General features: G+C 49.8%; 1 protein-coding gene across 4 annotated transcripts in view; it reads left to right on the forward strand.

The window, feature by feature from the left end:
* ANKRD27 (ankyrin repeat domain 27) overlaps positions 1-14857 on the forward strand; it is a 79098-nt gene that overhangs the window by 46230 nt on the left and 18011 nt on the right. For all 4 annotated transcript variants that reach the window (XM_012500212.2, XM_030820253.1, XM_030820252.1 and 1 more), the window contains 8 exons: positions 1231-1358; positions 1918-2000; positions 3275-3390; positions 4122-4214; positions 7501-7698; positions 10542-10601; positions 10716-10835; positions 13062-13106. In XM_012500212.2, the coding sequence (XP_012355666.2) occupies positions 1231-1358; positions 1918-2000; positions 3275-3390; positions 4122-4214; positions 7501-7698; positions 10542-10601; positions 10716-10835; positions 13062-13106 (843 nt within the window). The remainder of the gene's footprint in view (positions 1-1230; positions 1359-1917; positions 2001-3274; positions 3391-4121; positions 4215-7500; positions 7699-10541; positions 10602-10715; positions 10836-13061; positions 13107-14857) is intronic.

The following is a 14857-nucleotide window of genomic DNA, read 5'->3' on the forward strand; positions in this document are numbered from 1 at the left end:
AAATAAATAAAATACAAGATGAAGCTGGGCGTGGTGTTGTGCACTTGTAGTCCCAGATATATGGGAGGCTAAGGTCGGAGGATCACTTGAGCCTGGGAGGTTGAGGCTACAGTGAGCTCTGATCATGCCACTGCACTCCAGCCTGGGCAACATAGCAAGACCTTGTTTCTAAAAAAATAAATAAATAAATTCTGTTATTTATCACCCTGTAGGGATTCACTAAAAAAAAAAAGAATACAAGAGGAACAGGACTGAGGCTTTTTCTAGTGAGGTGGCAAAATCCACACTGATGTTCAGAGATGTGTTGTCTGCCCGCCGTTCCTATTGCTTTATGAATTTTGTCATGTTTTTTTTTTTGTTTGTTTGTTTTTATTTTTTGAGACAGTCTCGCTCTGTCACCCAGGCTGGAGTGCAATGGTGTGATCTTGCTTCACTGCAGCCTTCACCTCCCGGGTTCAAGTGATTCTCCTGCCTCAGCCTCCCGAGTCGCTGGGATTACAGGCATCCACCACCACGTCTGGCTAAGTTTTGTATTTTGAGTAGAGACAAGGTTTTAACATGTTGGCCCGGCTGGTCTTGAACTCCTGACCTCACATGAGCCGCCTGCCTTGGCCTCCCAAAGTGCTGGGATTATAGGCGTGAGCCACCGCTCCAGGCATGTTATTGTTTTTTTAATTATGGAAAACTGTTAACATTTCCAGAAATAAAGAGAGTAGTAGAATGAGCAGGCCGCCATTGTGCAGTTGTTCACCTCTCCTCACCTACTTACCCACCACCGAGATGATTACGAAGGAAATGCCAGAGAGCAAATCATTTCATCCATAAACGCGTAGATGAGCATTTCTAAAAGGACTCTCGGCCAGGCTCGGTGGCTCACACCTGTAATCCCAGCACTTCGGGAGGCTGAGATGGGTGGATCACTTGTGGTCAGGAGTTTAAGACCAGCCTGGCCGACATGGCAAAACCCCATGTCTCCTAAAAATACAAAAATTAGCCGGACGTGGTGGCGGGCGCCTGTAATCCCAGCTACTAGGGAGGCTGAGGCAGGAAAATGGCTTGAACCCAGGAGGCAGAGGTTGTAGTGAGCTGAGATCATGCCACTGCACTCCAGCCTGGGAGGCAGGATGAGACTCCATCTCAAAAAAAAAACCAAAAGGACTCTCAAAAAATTTACTCCTAATAATTGAGTAATCCCCGCATGTGGATAGCATCTTGGATATCACTTTTCAGCACATTGCATCAGGTAACCAGAAAGAAGTGGAGAGACTTCTGAGCCAAGAGGACCACGATAAAGATGCCGTCCAAAAGATGTGTCACCCTCTCTGCTTCTGTGATGACTGTGAGAAACTCGTCTCTGGGTAAGAGGATGCTGGTGGAGGCTCGGCGTGCCAGGAAGCAGGAGACAGAAGGCCTCCTGGACCTACCTTCTCCACTGTGTGCTGTGTGACTGCAGTTAAGGACTGTCCTCCATGACCCCCAGCTGCCTCTGCTGTACAGTGGAGATGATAACAGCTGCCCCTTTGGAGAATCAGATAGGTTAGAGGTTGTCAAAGCACTTGCCCCCTGGCGGGCTAGCTCCCAGGGTAGGCTGGTTATAGGGCCTGCCCCAGCCTCAGAAAGGGAGTTTTAGGATGGGAGGAATGTCAGTTTTTCTCAGTAACATTTTTGGTTTCCCATTATCCTTGTCAGGCTTTTTTGCTGGGTGTGGAGGCCTAAAGGGTTGGTGGGGGAGAGACTCCAGGGCCAGGTGCCTCTGTTCTTCATGCTGGGTGAGCCCTGGGACAGTGCCGGAGACACACATCTCTTGGCATCCTGTGAGCCGTCTTCTGTCCGTGGCACCTGCCTATCTACTTGGTCAGGGAGGGGCTTTGCTGTGCCATTCCCCTGTGTAGTTTTCTGCCTCTTTCTGTATTTTAGGAGGTTGAATGATCCTTCAGTCGTCACTCCATTCTCCAGAGACGACAGGGGGCACACCCCTCTCCATGTGGCTGCTCTCTGTGGTATGTGGTCCTGGGCTGGCCCCTAGGGGCTGTCACAGCAAAGGGATGGTGCCCAGGGTGACCCAGCAGAGAGGCCTGGCGGATGGGCTGGGGGTTGGCAGTTGGGGCTGCATCGTGGGTCCACCCTCCAAGGGCGGAAAGGAGAAGAGGAGCAAATGTACCACAGGCCTCGACAGCCAGCCTGCTGCCTCCTGCGCTGGGTGAGCCCCCCTGCATGGTTCCCACGGCATGGAAACACTGCTTAACGCTGCCCCAGGCTGGGGGCCCAGCAAGGGAAGGCTTGAATCTGAACTACAATAACGGTCTCAGAATCGTCAGCTTGCAGTTCTTGTGGCCCTGCCTTTAAAAAATATTATTATTGTCTTTTAAAGTATACATTTGGCTGGGCATGGTGGCTCATGCCTGTAATCCCAGCACTTTGGGAGGCCGAGGTGGGCAGATCACTTGAGGTCAGACATTTGAGACCAATCTGGCCAACATGGAGAAACCCTGTCTCTACAAAATATACAAAAATTAGCCTGGCGTGGTGGCACATGCCCATGATTCCAGCTTCTTGGGAGGCTGAGTCAGAAGAATCGCTTGAACCTGGAAGGTGGAGGTTGCAGTGAGCTGAGATAGCACCACCGCACTCCAGCCTGGGTGGCTGAGCGAGACTCTGCCTAAATAAATAAATAAATAAATAAATAAATAAATGGCTGAGCGAGACTCTGCCTCAATAAATAAATAAATAAATAAATAAAAATAAAATAAAATAAAGTGCACATTCAAGATAGAAAACATAAGGTCCTCCAGAGTCCCCAGCCATCCCTGTCTCCCAGAGATAGTTGTGATTGATGAGTGTCTGGGGTGTCTGCATGCTTGTGTGGATGCATAAAGTGTGCGGTGCTCTAGGGCTCATAATACTCTGTTGTGTGCTAGTTTTCTGTTGGCACTATGCAAGAATATGTTTACTTGTCAGTATTTTTTAATGGTTGCATAATATTCCATCTTATGAACTGATCAGTCATGGAGCCTCTGGAAGTCTAGGGCTCTTTTCCATTATTTTTTATTGCTGAGAGGTGGGCTTTCGCTGGGTCCCCTCCAAGGCCCACCCCAACGTGTCCAGAGTCTGCAGAGCCTTACTTAATATTAGCTGTAGTTCCTCTCTAGCAGAAAAAGTATCTACCGTGTGTTTCATGCCCAGGACTAGGAGGGTGCAATAGTGTTGTGGTTTTATAGTTAAGGTGTGGAAGGCCTCTGTGCCTTCTCCATCGTGACGTCCTTCTGCTCTGCAGGGCAGGCATCCCTCATCGACCTCCTGGTTTCCAAGGGCGCCGTGGTAAATGCCACAGACTACCACGGGGCCACTCCGCTCCACCTGGCCTGTCAGAAGGGCTACCAGAGCGTGACGGTGAGCAGTGGTGCCTTTGTGACGGGCTGTCGCTTTGCTCCTGTGAGCTTGGTTCTGCGCGGTGACTGTACGGTCATGCTGGCTACCCTGCACCCCTGTCTCCTGGTGCTGTGCCCCCCTCGTTCCACACCAGCTCTGCTGCAGCAGTAGTCAGGGAGTACAAGGACTTTCTGGGTCTCCTGGACAAGATCGTTAGGTTTAGATTTGAAACTTCCTGGCCGGATGTGGTAGCTCACACCTGTAATCCCAGTGCTTTGGGAGCCCAAAGCAGGAGGATCGCTTGAGCCCAGGAGTTCAAGACCAGCCTGAGCAACCTAGGGAGACCCTGTCTCTACCAAAAAAAAAATTTCTTTTTTAATTATTTGGGCATGATGGTGTGTGCCTATAGTCCCAGCAACTTGAGAGGCTGATGCAGGAGGTTTGCCAGAGCCCAGCAGGTCGAGGCTGTAGTGAGCAATGATCATGCCACTGCACTTCAGCCTGGGAGACAGAATGAGACCCTCTCTCTAAAAAGAAAAACTTCCCGATCATCTGGGGGAGGAAAAGGTGGGGCTTTAGACGTTTTTCTTCAGTCTCTAAACTGTCAGGAAGGATGGGTGTTGGTTTAATTTGAATAGTAGCATAAATAAGATTGAAGATGGGAGTAAATGACCTCCCCCTGCTAAGACTGGAGACCGGGCCTCCCAGGGAGCTGGCTGTGCCCTGCTCATCGCTTTCCTTTATCTCCGCAGCTGCTGCTGCTGCACTACAAAGCCAGCGCGGAAGTGCAGGACAACAACGGGAATACGCCACTCCACCTGGCCTGCACCTACGGACACGAGGACGTGAGTGGCTCTTGCTGTTCCCGGGGGGGCGCTGTGTTCATCCTTTCCCACTCGTAGAGAAGTCGGGATTTCTCATTAATGTATTTTGTGTCGATAATTATTGGAACATCGGGTGTGTAAATTTTTTTAATATGAAAGAATGTTAGGCCAGGCACGGTGGCTCACGCCTGTAATCCCAGCACTTTGGGAGGCTGAGGTGGGCAGATCATCTGAGATCAGGAGTGATGAACATCTGAGATCAACATGGTGAAACCCCGTCTCAACTAAAAATACAAAAATTAGCTGGGCGTGGTGGTGGGCACCTGTAATCCCAGCGACTCGGGAGTCTGAGGCTTGAGAATCAGTTGAACCTGGGAGGCGGAGGTTGCAGTGAGCCAAGATCGCACCATTGTACTCCATCCTGGGTGACAGTGAGACTCCATCTCAAAAAAAAAAAAAAAAAAAAGGAAAGAATGTTTAATATATTACAGATGCCATATTGAAGTAACAAAAGTTTAAAACAAGCCACTCATTATCTTATCCTGAAGTCAAATCATTTTCATTTATCCTTGCTACCATCTGGTTCTTACTTGTGTACATATTCAATTTTTACATTTTCTGTTTTTATTATTTACTTATTTATTTATTTTTGAGACAGGGCCTCACTCTGGCACCCAGGCTGGAGTGCAGTGATGGGATCTTGGCTCACTGCAACCTCCTCCTTCCGAGTTCAAGCAATTCTCCCACCTTAGCCTCCCGAGTAGCTAGGATTACAGGTGTGTGCCACCACACCCAGCTAATTTTTGTATTTTTAGTAAAGTCGGGGTTTCACCATGTTGGCCAGGCTGGTCTGGATCTCCTGGCCCCAGGTGATCTGCCCACCTCAGCCTCCCAAAGTGCTAGGATTACAGGAGTGAGCCACCGCACCTGGCCTTTATTTTTTACTTTTTAAAATTTGAAAAACAAATTTTTTTTGAGACAAGGTCTTGTTCTGTTGCCCAGGCTGGAGTGCAGTGGCATGATTTTCGCTCACTGCAGCCTTAGCCTCCTGGCTCAAGCCATCCTCCCACCTCAGCTTCCCCTGGGACTAAAGGTACACACCACCACGCCTGGCTAATTTTTATATTTTTGTAGAGAAGGGGTTTCGCCATGTTGCCCAGGATGGTCTTACATTCCTGAACTCAAGTAATCCTCCCACCTCAGCCTTCCAAAGTTCTGGGAATACAGGCATGAGCCACCACTCCTGGTTCACTTTTATAATAATATCCAAGAATTGCGTAATTTCCATTTTCACATCCTGTTTCACCACTATGTGCTTATTTTTTCCTACCCACCCTCCCTCTGGCTTCTCTCCGTAGTGATATATGGATAGATTTACACACGTGTGTGGGGCTCAGGCCTGGCCAGGTGGTTGATGTATGAAGATGACACCATGCCCTGTACGCTTTTGTGCCACTTGCTTTCCTAACTCAGCTCTACGTTACAGAAATTCTCTAGGTCAGTCCCTGTTGATCTAGCACATTCTGTTTTTGTTGTTTTTGGTTTTTTTTTGAGACGGAGTCTTGCTCTGTTGCCCAGGCTGGAGTGCAGTGGTGCGATCTCAGCTCACTGCAACCTCTGCCTCCCGGGTTCAAGTGATTCTCCTGCCTCAGCCTCCCGAGTAGCTTGGACTGCAGGCACATACCACCACACCCAGCTAATTTTTTTATTTTTAGTAGAGACGGGGTTTTACCATGTTGACCAGGCTGGTCTTGAACTCCTGATCTCAATTGATCTGCCTGCCTCAGCCTCCCAAAGTGCTGGGATTACAGGCGTGAGCCATCGTGCCTGGCCATCTAGCACATTCTTTAATAGCTGCAGTGATCTATTGTGTGTCGTGTCAGTGGTCTCCAAGACCACCCCTGGGCTCAGCCATTTGCTGGGAGGACTCACAGAACTCAGCATATAGTCACACTTGCAGCTGTGGTTTGTTACAGCAGAAGGACACAGAACAACATCAGCAAAGGGAACAAGCATGTGGTGGAGTCCAGAGGAGAGCAGGGGTGAGCTTCAAACAGTCTCTCTTGGCTGGGCACAGTGGCTGGCACCTGTAATCCCAGCACTTTGGGAGACCAAGGCCGGCAAATTGCCTGAGGTCAGGAGTTCAAGACCAGCCTGGCCAACATGGTGAAACCCCGTCTCTACCAAAAAAAAATACAAAAATTAGCTGTATGTGGTGGCACACACCTATAATCCCAGCTACTCAGGAGGTTGAGGTGGGAGAATCACTTGAACTCAGGAGGCGGAGGTTGCAATGAGCTGAGATTGTGCCACTGTACTCCAGCCTAGGTGACAGAGCGAGACTGTGCCTCAAAAAAAAAAAAAAAAAAAACAGTTTCTTTTCATGGAGCCACATAGGATGGGCTCAGTTCTTCCAGCAGTGAGTTGGAACAACACACAGGAAGTGTGGGCCACTCGGGAGGCTCATTAGGAACTCAGTCCCCAAGAGTTAATGAAGGCTAGTCCCATAAGCACCTTGTGGACAGCGTGTACCAAAATGCCATACTCCCAGAAGAAACTCGGGCATTCAGCATAAACCACATTGTATAAAACAATTCAGACCCAGTGTGAGCCACCTAATCAGTTAGGGAATTTTGGGAACACTCCCCACATCCAGGCACCCGTAGAACGTTTCAGGCTGACAGGCAATCTTGCAAGCAGGCCTCTCAGTGGTTAGCAGTCTCAGGCCTGCTGTGGTAACTCTGTTCTGTACATGGAGACATCACAGTTTTTGCAGCCACTTCTTATTGATTGGCAGTTTCATCCTTTTGAAAGCATGAGGTGTCCTGGCTGAGCACAGTGGCTCACATCTATAATTCCAGCACTGTGGGAGGCTGAGGTGGGAGGATTTTTTGAGCCCCGGAGTTTGAGGTCTGCCTGGGCAACAGAGCGAGACCCCGTCTCTACAAAAAAAAAAAAAAAAAAAAAAATTAAAAAAGAAACATCCAGGCATGGTGGTGCATGCTTGTAGTCCCAGCTGCTTGGGAGGCTGAGGTGGGAGGATTGCTTAAGCCCAGGAGTTCAAGGCTGCAGAGAGCTATTATTGCATCACTGCACTGCAGCCTGGATAACAGAGAGAGATCCTGTCTCAAAAAAAGAAAAAGAAAAAAAAAAAAGAATGAGAATGAGGTGTCCTGATCAGATACTGTGACACCTCTGAGTTCTGTCTGTTACTGCACATTTGCTTGGTGAGGAGGTTGAGGAGAGCACAGCCCTTGTCGAGGCTTGGTACATCCATGAGCGATGCCGTTTCCCCATCTCTTTGCAGTGTGTGAAGGCTCTGGTTTACTACGACGTGGAGTCGTGCAGACTTGACATTGGCAATGAGAAAGGAGACACCCCTCTACACATTGCTGCCCGCTGGGGCTACCAAGGCGTCATAGAGACATTGCTGCAGAACGGAGCATCCACCGAGATCCAGAACAGACTGAAGGAGACGCCCCTCAAGTGTGCATTAAACTCAAAGGTAGCTCTTCCCATCTCTGAGGGGCAAGATGACTTTGAAAGGAGGTCGATGTCCGTAGCTTAGGTCTTGGCCTCCTAGACAAATTGTGCATTATTGCCTGAGGGCAGACTTGGCTTGCACCCTTTCTGCCGCATGTGGGACGTCATCATTAATGGGTTTTACTGATTTATGTTATTTTTGGTTTGAGTGGGCGTTTTTCTCAGGGTTGTTCCAGGAACTCCTGCAGGCAGAGTTTGTTCTGGCTGCTGAGTGCTATTGATTTATTGGCAAATGGAGTGGGTAGAAACGAGGCTCTGCAGGGGCAGGAACTGGGGAGGGAGCAGGATGTGTTGGAACTCTCTTTTCCCGGTGCTTCACCTTCAATGCCTAGAATCTTTATTGAGACTCGGCCAGTTCTGGACATCATTGAGTATGGTTTCTTTCATACATAATTCGTTAATGAGCTCACCTTTTTCTGGTAGTAATTTCTGGAGACATAGTTTGGGGAGCATGTTGTGAAGTGCTCCCCTCTCGCGAGTCAGTGGGGCTTGGGGGTGGCTCACAGAGGCCAGTTCTCTGCACTCTCGTCTCCCGGCAGCAGAGCTGGTGAATGGCATCGTTAGAGAGGCGTGTGGCAGACTGATGGGGGCGAGCACAGGGCCCTGTGAAATGGAGACCCCAGCATGGGCATCCAGAATATCTGCAAGCTGAGGCTCCCCTGAGGGATTCTGTTCCAATCCAGGTCTCTGGGGAGCCCCCTTTGTACAGGCCTGACTTTCTGCCTTTTTACAAAAATATTTAATTTTTTTTGTTGTTTTGAGATGGAGTCTCGCTCTGTTGCCCAGGCTGGAGTGCAGTGGCACAATCTTGGCTCACTGCAACCTCCACCTCCTAGGTTCAGGTGATTCTCCTGCCTCAGCCTCCCGAGTACCCGGGATTACAGGCGCCCGCCGCCACACCTGGTTAATTTTTTGTATTTTTACTAGAGATGGGGTTTCACCATGTTGGCTAGGCTGGTCTTGAACTCCTGACTTCAGGTGATCCACCCACCTTGGCCTCCCAAATTGCTGGGATTACAGGCGTGAGTCATTGCGCCCAGCCCCAAAATATATGATTTTATAAAAGTAATAGAGATGCGATCTTAGTGTGTTGCCCAGGCTTGTCTTAAATTCCTGGCCTCAAGTGATCCTCTCGCCTTTGCCTCCCAAGGTGCTGGCATTACAGGCGTGAGTCACTGCGCCTGGCCAGCTTTCTGCCTTTTGATGTTTTACTGGCTCCCTTTTATAATTTCTAGCTCTTCTAGGTTGTTCTTTCGGTTTGTTTACATCTTATTCTGGGAGTAGCACAGTTTGAATTTGTTTTTATTTTTGTTTTCTCTAAACCTCTTTATTGAGGTGTGATTGGCATACAGAAAGCTGTGTGTAGTCAGTGTATACGACTTGATGAGTTTAGAGATGAGTGGACATCCATGAAACCATTACCACCATCTACGCCATAAACATATCCATCACCTCCAAAAGTTTACTTCTGTTCTCTTTTTTTTTTTTGAGACAAGGTTTGGCTGTATTGCCCAAACTGGAGTACAGTGGTGCAATCTCAGCTTACTGCAACCTCTGCATCCTGGGCTCAAGCCATCCTCCCACCTCAGCTCTTGAGTAGCTGGGACTACAGGTATGCGCCACCACACCTGGCTAATTTTTGTATTTTTTATACAGATGGAGTTTCACCATGTTGGCCAGGCTGGTCTCAAACTCCTGACCTCAAGTGATCTGCCTGCCTTGGCCTCCTAAAGTTCTGGGATTATAGGTGTGGGCCACCGCCCCTGCTTTCATCTTTCTTTTTTTTTTTTTTTTTTTTTTTTGAGATGGAGTCTTGCTCTGTCGCCCAGGCTGGAGTGCAGTGGCGTGATCTCGGCTCACTGCACCCTCCGCCTCCCAGGTTCAAGCGATTCTCCTGTCTCAGCCTCCCTTGTGGCTGGGAGGTATAGGTGTGCATCACCAAGCCCAGCTACTTTTTTTTTTTATATTTTTAGTAGAGATGGGGTTTCACCATGTTGGCCAGGCTGGTCTTGAACTCCTGACCTCAAGTGATCTGCCCGCCTCGGCCTCCCAAAGTTCTGGGATTACAGGTATGGGTCATCCCGCCCGGCTTCCCTCTTTTTTTTTTTTTTTAATTATTTTTTTCATGTGTGGCAGGGACACAGCGTAAGATCTACAGTAAAGCACAGTTTGTGAAGGGTTAGATCCCTGTTTCTGGCTTCAGGGGTCTCCGGCTATACCCCCGAATACTGCAAAGGTCGCAGCTTTCTGGCAGGCAGAGCTGACTGGGCTGAGCAGTGCCACCATGGCCTGGGCTGCTGGGATGCCTTGGGAGGAGGGTTCTATTGCTGTGGCGTTTGTTTACCAAAGGCCCTTCCAGAGGAAGATCTGCAGAGGAAAGGAGAGGCTGCCTTCTCGGCTTGGCTCTGAGCTGTTGCTGCTTGAGACCTGTGGGTGCTGGAGGAAAGGCCACACCTCATGCCTGTGGACAGACAGGCCTGGGGGCTGGATGCAGTCACCTTTCAGCCTCCATGCGGGTCTGGCTTCTCGTATCCCTTGCATGGGAAGCCCTGAGCCCTCCCACGGGACAGGAGAGGCCATGATGGGAGGAAGCCCCGACTTTGGGGTGATCGTGCGTAAGTTCCCACCCGCTCCGGGTCTTGGTTTTTCTGTCCATCCAAGGGTGCGACTGGGCGACGTGACCTAAGGTTCACTGCACTGACATTCTGAGGAGCTAGGCCGGCAGTGGGACGTGTGGGTGATGGCGCTGTGCTGAGACGACCCCCATCTCACTGGGTACTGTTGGCATCCCCCGTGTCCCCCTAGATTCTGTCTGTAATGGAATCCTATCACCTGTCCTTCGAGAGGAGGCAGAAGTCGTCCGAGGTAAGTCAGCCGGGCTGAGTGAGTCGGGTTACCTTGGAGACCAAGGGCGCCTTCTCTGGCCCTCATGTGTCCGTGTGCCCTGTCTTCTCTCTCGTCGGCGCTCCCTGGCTGCAGGCCCCTGTGCAGTCCCCGCAGCGCTCCGTGGACTCCATCAGCCAAGAGTCTTCCACTTCCAGCTTCTCCTCCATGTCAGCTGGCTCAAGGCAGGAGGAGACCAAGAAGGACTACAGAGAGGTGAGGCTTCCAGAGGGAGGGCGGGGGAGGGCAGGCCTTGGTGGCCCTGGGCCGTGGTGTCCAGCTGAAGAGCCATGGCCTGATGAGGGCTGCCCTCTCAGCCTGCTTGCCTGTGCTGGGGCCACTGCTGCTGTGCGGTGGCCGAGGTCGGTGCCTTCGAGCTGGGCCCAGCGGCATCTCACGGTGCTGTATACTTTGTTGTGCCTTTCGTGGACCACTCCCTGAGCGGCAGTTAGTGTGGTAGAGTGCGTTTGTGTATTAGAGAGAGGATAGGCTGAGAAAAAGACAAGTCAGGTCTTGTAGGGGTCCGCTGATTTCAGATCATTTTATTTTTATTTTTTATTTTTTTGAGATAGAGTCTCGCTCTGTAGGCTGGAGTGTGGTGGCGCAATCCGGGCTCACTGCAACCTCCACCTCCCAGGTTCAAGCAATTCTCCTGCCTCAGCCTCCCAAGTAGCTGGGATTACAGGGGTGTGCCACCATACCAGGCTAATTTTTGTGTGTTTTTAGTAGAGATGGGGTTTCACCATGTTGGCCAGGCTGGTTTTGAACTCCTGACCTCAAGTGATCCGCCCACCTGGGCCTCCCAAAGTGCTGGGATTACAGGCGTGAGCCACCATGCCCTGCCTGTTTTCAGATCATTTTAGAAGGTATCTGCATAGCATTCTCTGCCTTCCATCCCCACTCCATAAGCACCTCTGTTGAGAACCTGATGTTGTCCTGACTTCTTGCAAAGTTTATGTAGACATTCACATGCATGTCCACCTTGCATTTTGCAAAAGCTCATTGATGGCCTGTTTTTTTTCTTTTGTTGTTGTTGTTTTTCATTTAATTTACCTTAGAGCTTGTTCAGTGTCAGCACAATAGATCTGCCTCATTCTTTTTTTTTGAGATGGAGTCTTGCTCTGTCACCCAACCTGGAGTGTGGTGGTGCGATTTTTGGCTCACTGCACCCTCCACCTCCTGGGTTCAAGCAATTCTCCAGTCTCAGTCTCCTGAGTAGTAGGGATTACAGGCACCTGCCACCACACCTGGCTAATTTTTATATTTTTTTTTTTAGTAGAGATGGAGTTTTGCCATGTTGGCCAGGCTGGTCACGAACTCCTGACCTCAGGTGATCCGCCCACCTCGGCCTCCCAAAGTGCTGGGATTACAGGCGTGAGCCACCATGCCCGGCCAGATCTGCCTCATTCTTTCGCTGAGGAGTGGACTGTTGAATGGATGTACCACGTTTGATGGCCCGCCCATGAGTGCTGAACCCTCACTGACCCTACCATGGTATCCCACTACCCACAAGCCATGACATGCTCTTGGAGGACCAAGTAAGCTTAGCTCCGTGCAAAACCACAGCAGAGAAAGCCAAGAGACACGGTCCAAAGTCTAACGGAGACCTGAAGTTGTCCCTGCAAGGAGTGTCCACCCTCATGGTGCCCCAGCTAACAGATATTGAGAGCTGAGTTCAGTATTTCTTTTTTTTTGAGACAGGGTCTCACTGTGTCACCCAGGCTGGAGTGCAGTGGTACAGTCATAGCTCCCTGCAACCTCAAACTCCTAGGGATGGCCTCCCAAGTGCTGGGATTACAGGCTGAGCCACTGCACTTAGCTAAGTGTATTTTTCTAAATCATAGGGGTGGCTGGCATCTTAGGAAGGACTTGTGCTCCAAGGCGACCATGGCCTTACCTTTCCACGTGGATGAAGTTATAGTTTATATTCCCTAAATGGCAGTGGGTTCTGTGACACCAGCAACTTCCTAGGATGCCCTCTCTGAGCAGTTTTAGGGACACGTTTACAGGATACTAAATCAGCTGGGCGTGGTGGCTCACGCCTGTAATCCCAGCACTTTGGGAGGCTGAGGTGGGTGGATCACCTGAGGTCGGTGGTTCGAGACCAGCCTGACCAACATGGAGAAACCCTGTCTCTACTAAAAATACAAAAAAAATTAGCCAGGCGTGGTGGCACATGCCTATAATCCCAGCTACTAGGGAGGCTGAGGCAGGAGAATCACTTGAACCTGGAAGGCAGAGGTTGTGGTGAGCTGAGATCGCGCCATTGCACTCCAGCCTGAGCAATAAGAGCGAAACTCCATCTCAAAAAAAAAAAAAGTACTAAATCAGATGTTAAAACTCGACAAATCAAGCCAATAGGTTTTCAGAATGTTTATATTATTTCTATTATTATTTTATTATTGAAATCATTTTTCTAACTTTCTTGTTCCTTTTATTAAGGTAGAAAAACTTTTAAGAGCAGTTGCTGATGGAGATCTAGAAATGGTGAGTTTTTAGAAGTGCTTTTTATTTCATTTTTATTTTTTAGAGACAGGGTCTTGTTCTGTCACCCAGGCTGGAGTGCAGTGGCGTGATCATGGCTCACGGCAGCCTTGAACTCCTGGACTCAAGTGAACCTCTTGCCTCAGCCTCTTGAATAGCTGGGACCACAGTTGTGCGCGGCCATGCCTGGCTAATCATAAATTTTTTGTAGCGATAGAGTCTCGCTATATTGCCCAGTCTGATGAACTCTGGGCCTCAAGCGATTCTCCTGCCTTGGCCTCCCAAAGTGCTTGTGTGATTACAGGTGTAAGCCACCATGCCCAGCTTTAGAAGTGCTTTTTATTATAAAAAGCTTGTTCTAGCTTAAAACAGCCACCCACCTGTGTTTCTTGTCTCCAGTTCAGTTTCGGGCCATGTGGACTCTTTATTTTGTGCAGAGGGCGGTATGTTTAATGCATATTTGGTAATGGTGATGTTACATTTTCCTGACAAGTAATGAGGCAGATCAACATACAGGCACATAGCGAGCATGGGCCCTGCCTTTCAGATGTCCATATTCCAGGAGTTTGGTGAGACATTGCCAAGACCAGAGACCACATCCGGGGCACAGAGTGTGGGCTCAGAGCCCAGGCCCACTAGCCAGTATGCAAGGAAGGCAGCTTAGTTTTAAGAGAGGGCACCGTTTTAGGGAGAGGAGGAAGTAGAGAGGTGAAGGCAGAGCCCAGTGGTGTTTGTGAGGCTCTGCAGAAGCTGTGGTCGGCTGGGATTCCTGGGCCACGAGAGGGGGCCTGAGGCTTGGGGCTCCGAGGAGTCATAAGCAGGTATCTGGATGAGATGGAGCCGCCGGCCCTGGGCTGGCACCTGGAGAGAATGTGGTGGCTTGAAGGAAGGCGTCTGTCCTAACCATTAGGTACATCTGACAGTGAAATGAGTGGACAGTGGAGACAGCCTTCCTTAGATTCTGACGGACAGGTTCCCCTAGCTTGCCCTTGGCCCCCTGAAAGGACTGTGTCTTCTACTTTTTTTTTTTTTTTTTGAGACGGAGTCTTGCTCTGTCGTCCAGGAGTGCAGTGGCATCATCTCAGCTCACTGCAACCTCCACCTCCTGGGTTCAAGCGATTCTCCTGCTTCAGCCTCCTGAGAAGGTGGGACTACAGGCATGCGCCACCACACCTGGCTAATTTTTGTATTTTTAGCAGAGACGGGGTTTCACCATGTTGGCCAGGCTGGGCTCGAACTCCTGACCTCAGGTGATCTGCCCACTTAGGCCTCCCAAAGTGCTGGGATTACAGGCGTGAGCCACCATGCCTGGCCATATCTTCCACTTTTAATGGAGGAGGGAGTGAGGTGCTCACTAAGTGCCCTAGGACCAGGGTGGGTTTATTTTTTTGAGACAGTTTTGCTCTGTTGCCCAGGCTGGAGTGCTGTGGTGTGATCATGTCTCACTGTAGCCTTGAACTCCTGGGCTCAGGCGATTCTCTGGCCTCTGCCTCGCAGAATGCTGGGATTACACCTGTAAGCCACTGCGCCCAGCTCTAGGACTAGAGTTTTAAAGCCATCACCCTGAGGCAGCACTGATCTGCCTGCCCTTCTTTATGATAGAAGAAAAGAATCTCTGGCATAAGCTCTGAAGTGGAAAGACTGAGGAAGGCTTCATGAGGGAGCAGAAGCTGGTTATAAATGGCTGTGGGGTTGGGGAAGGAAGCTGGGCCCTGATTGGGAACGGTTGACAGTGTGTGTTTAAGATACTGTGC

This window comes from Nomascus leucogenys, chromosome 10 (genome assembly GCF_006542625.1).
Source record: "Nomascus leucogenys isolate Asia chromosome 10, Asia_NLE_v1, whole genome shotgun sequence".
Lineage (NCBI taxonomy): Eukaryota > Metazoa > Chordata > Mammalia > Primates > Hylobatidae > Nomascus > Nomascus leucogenys.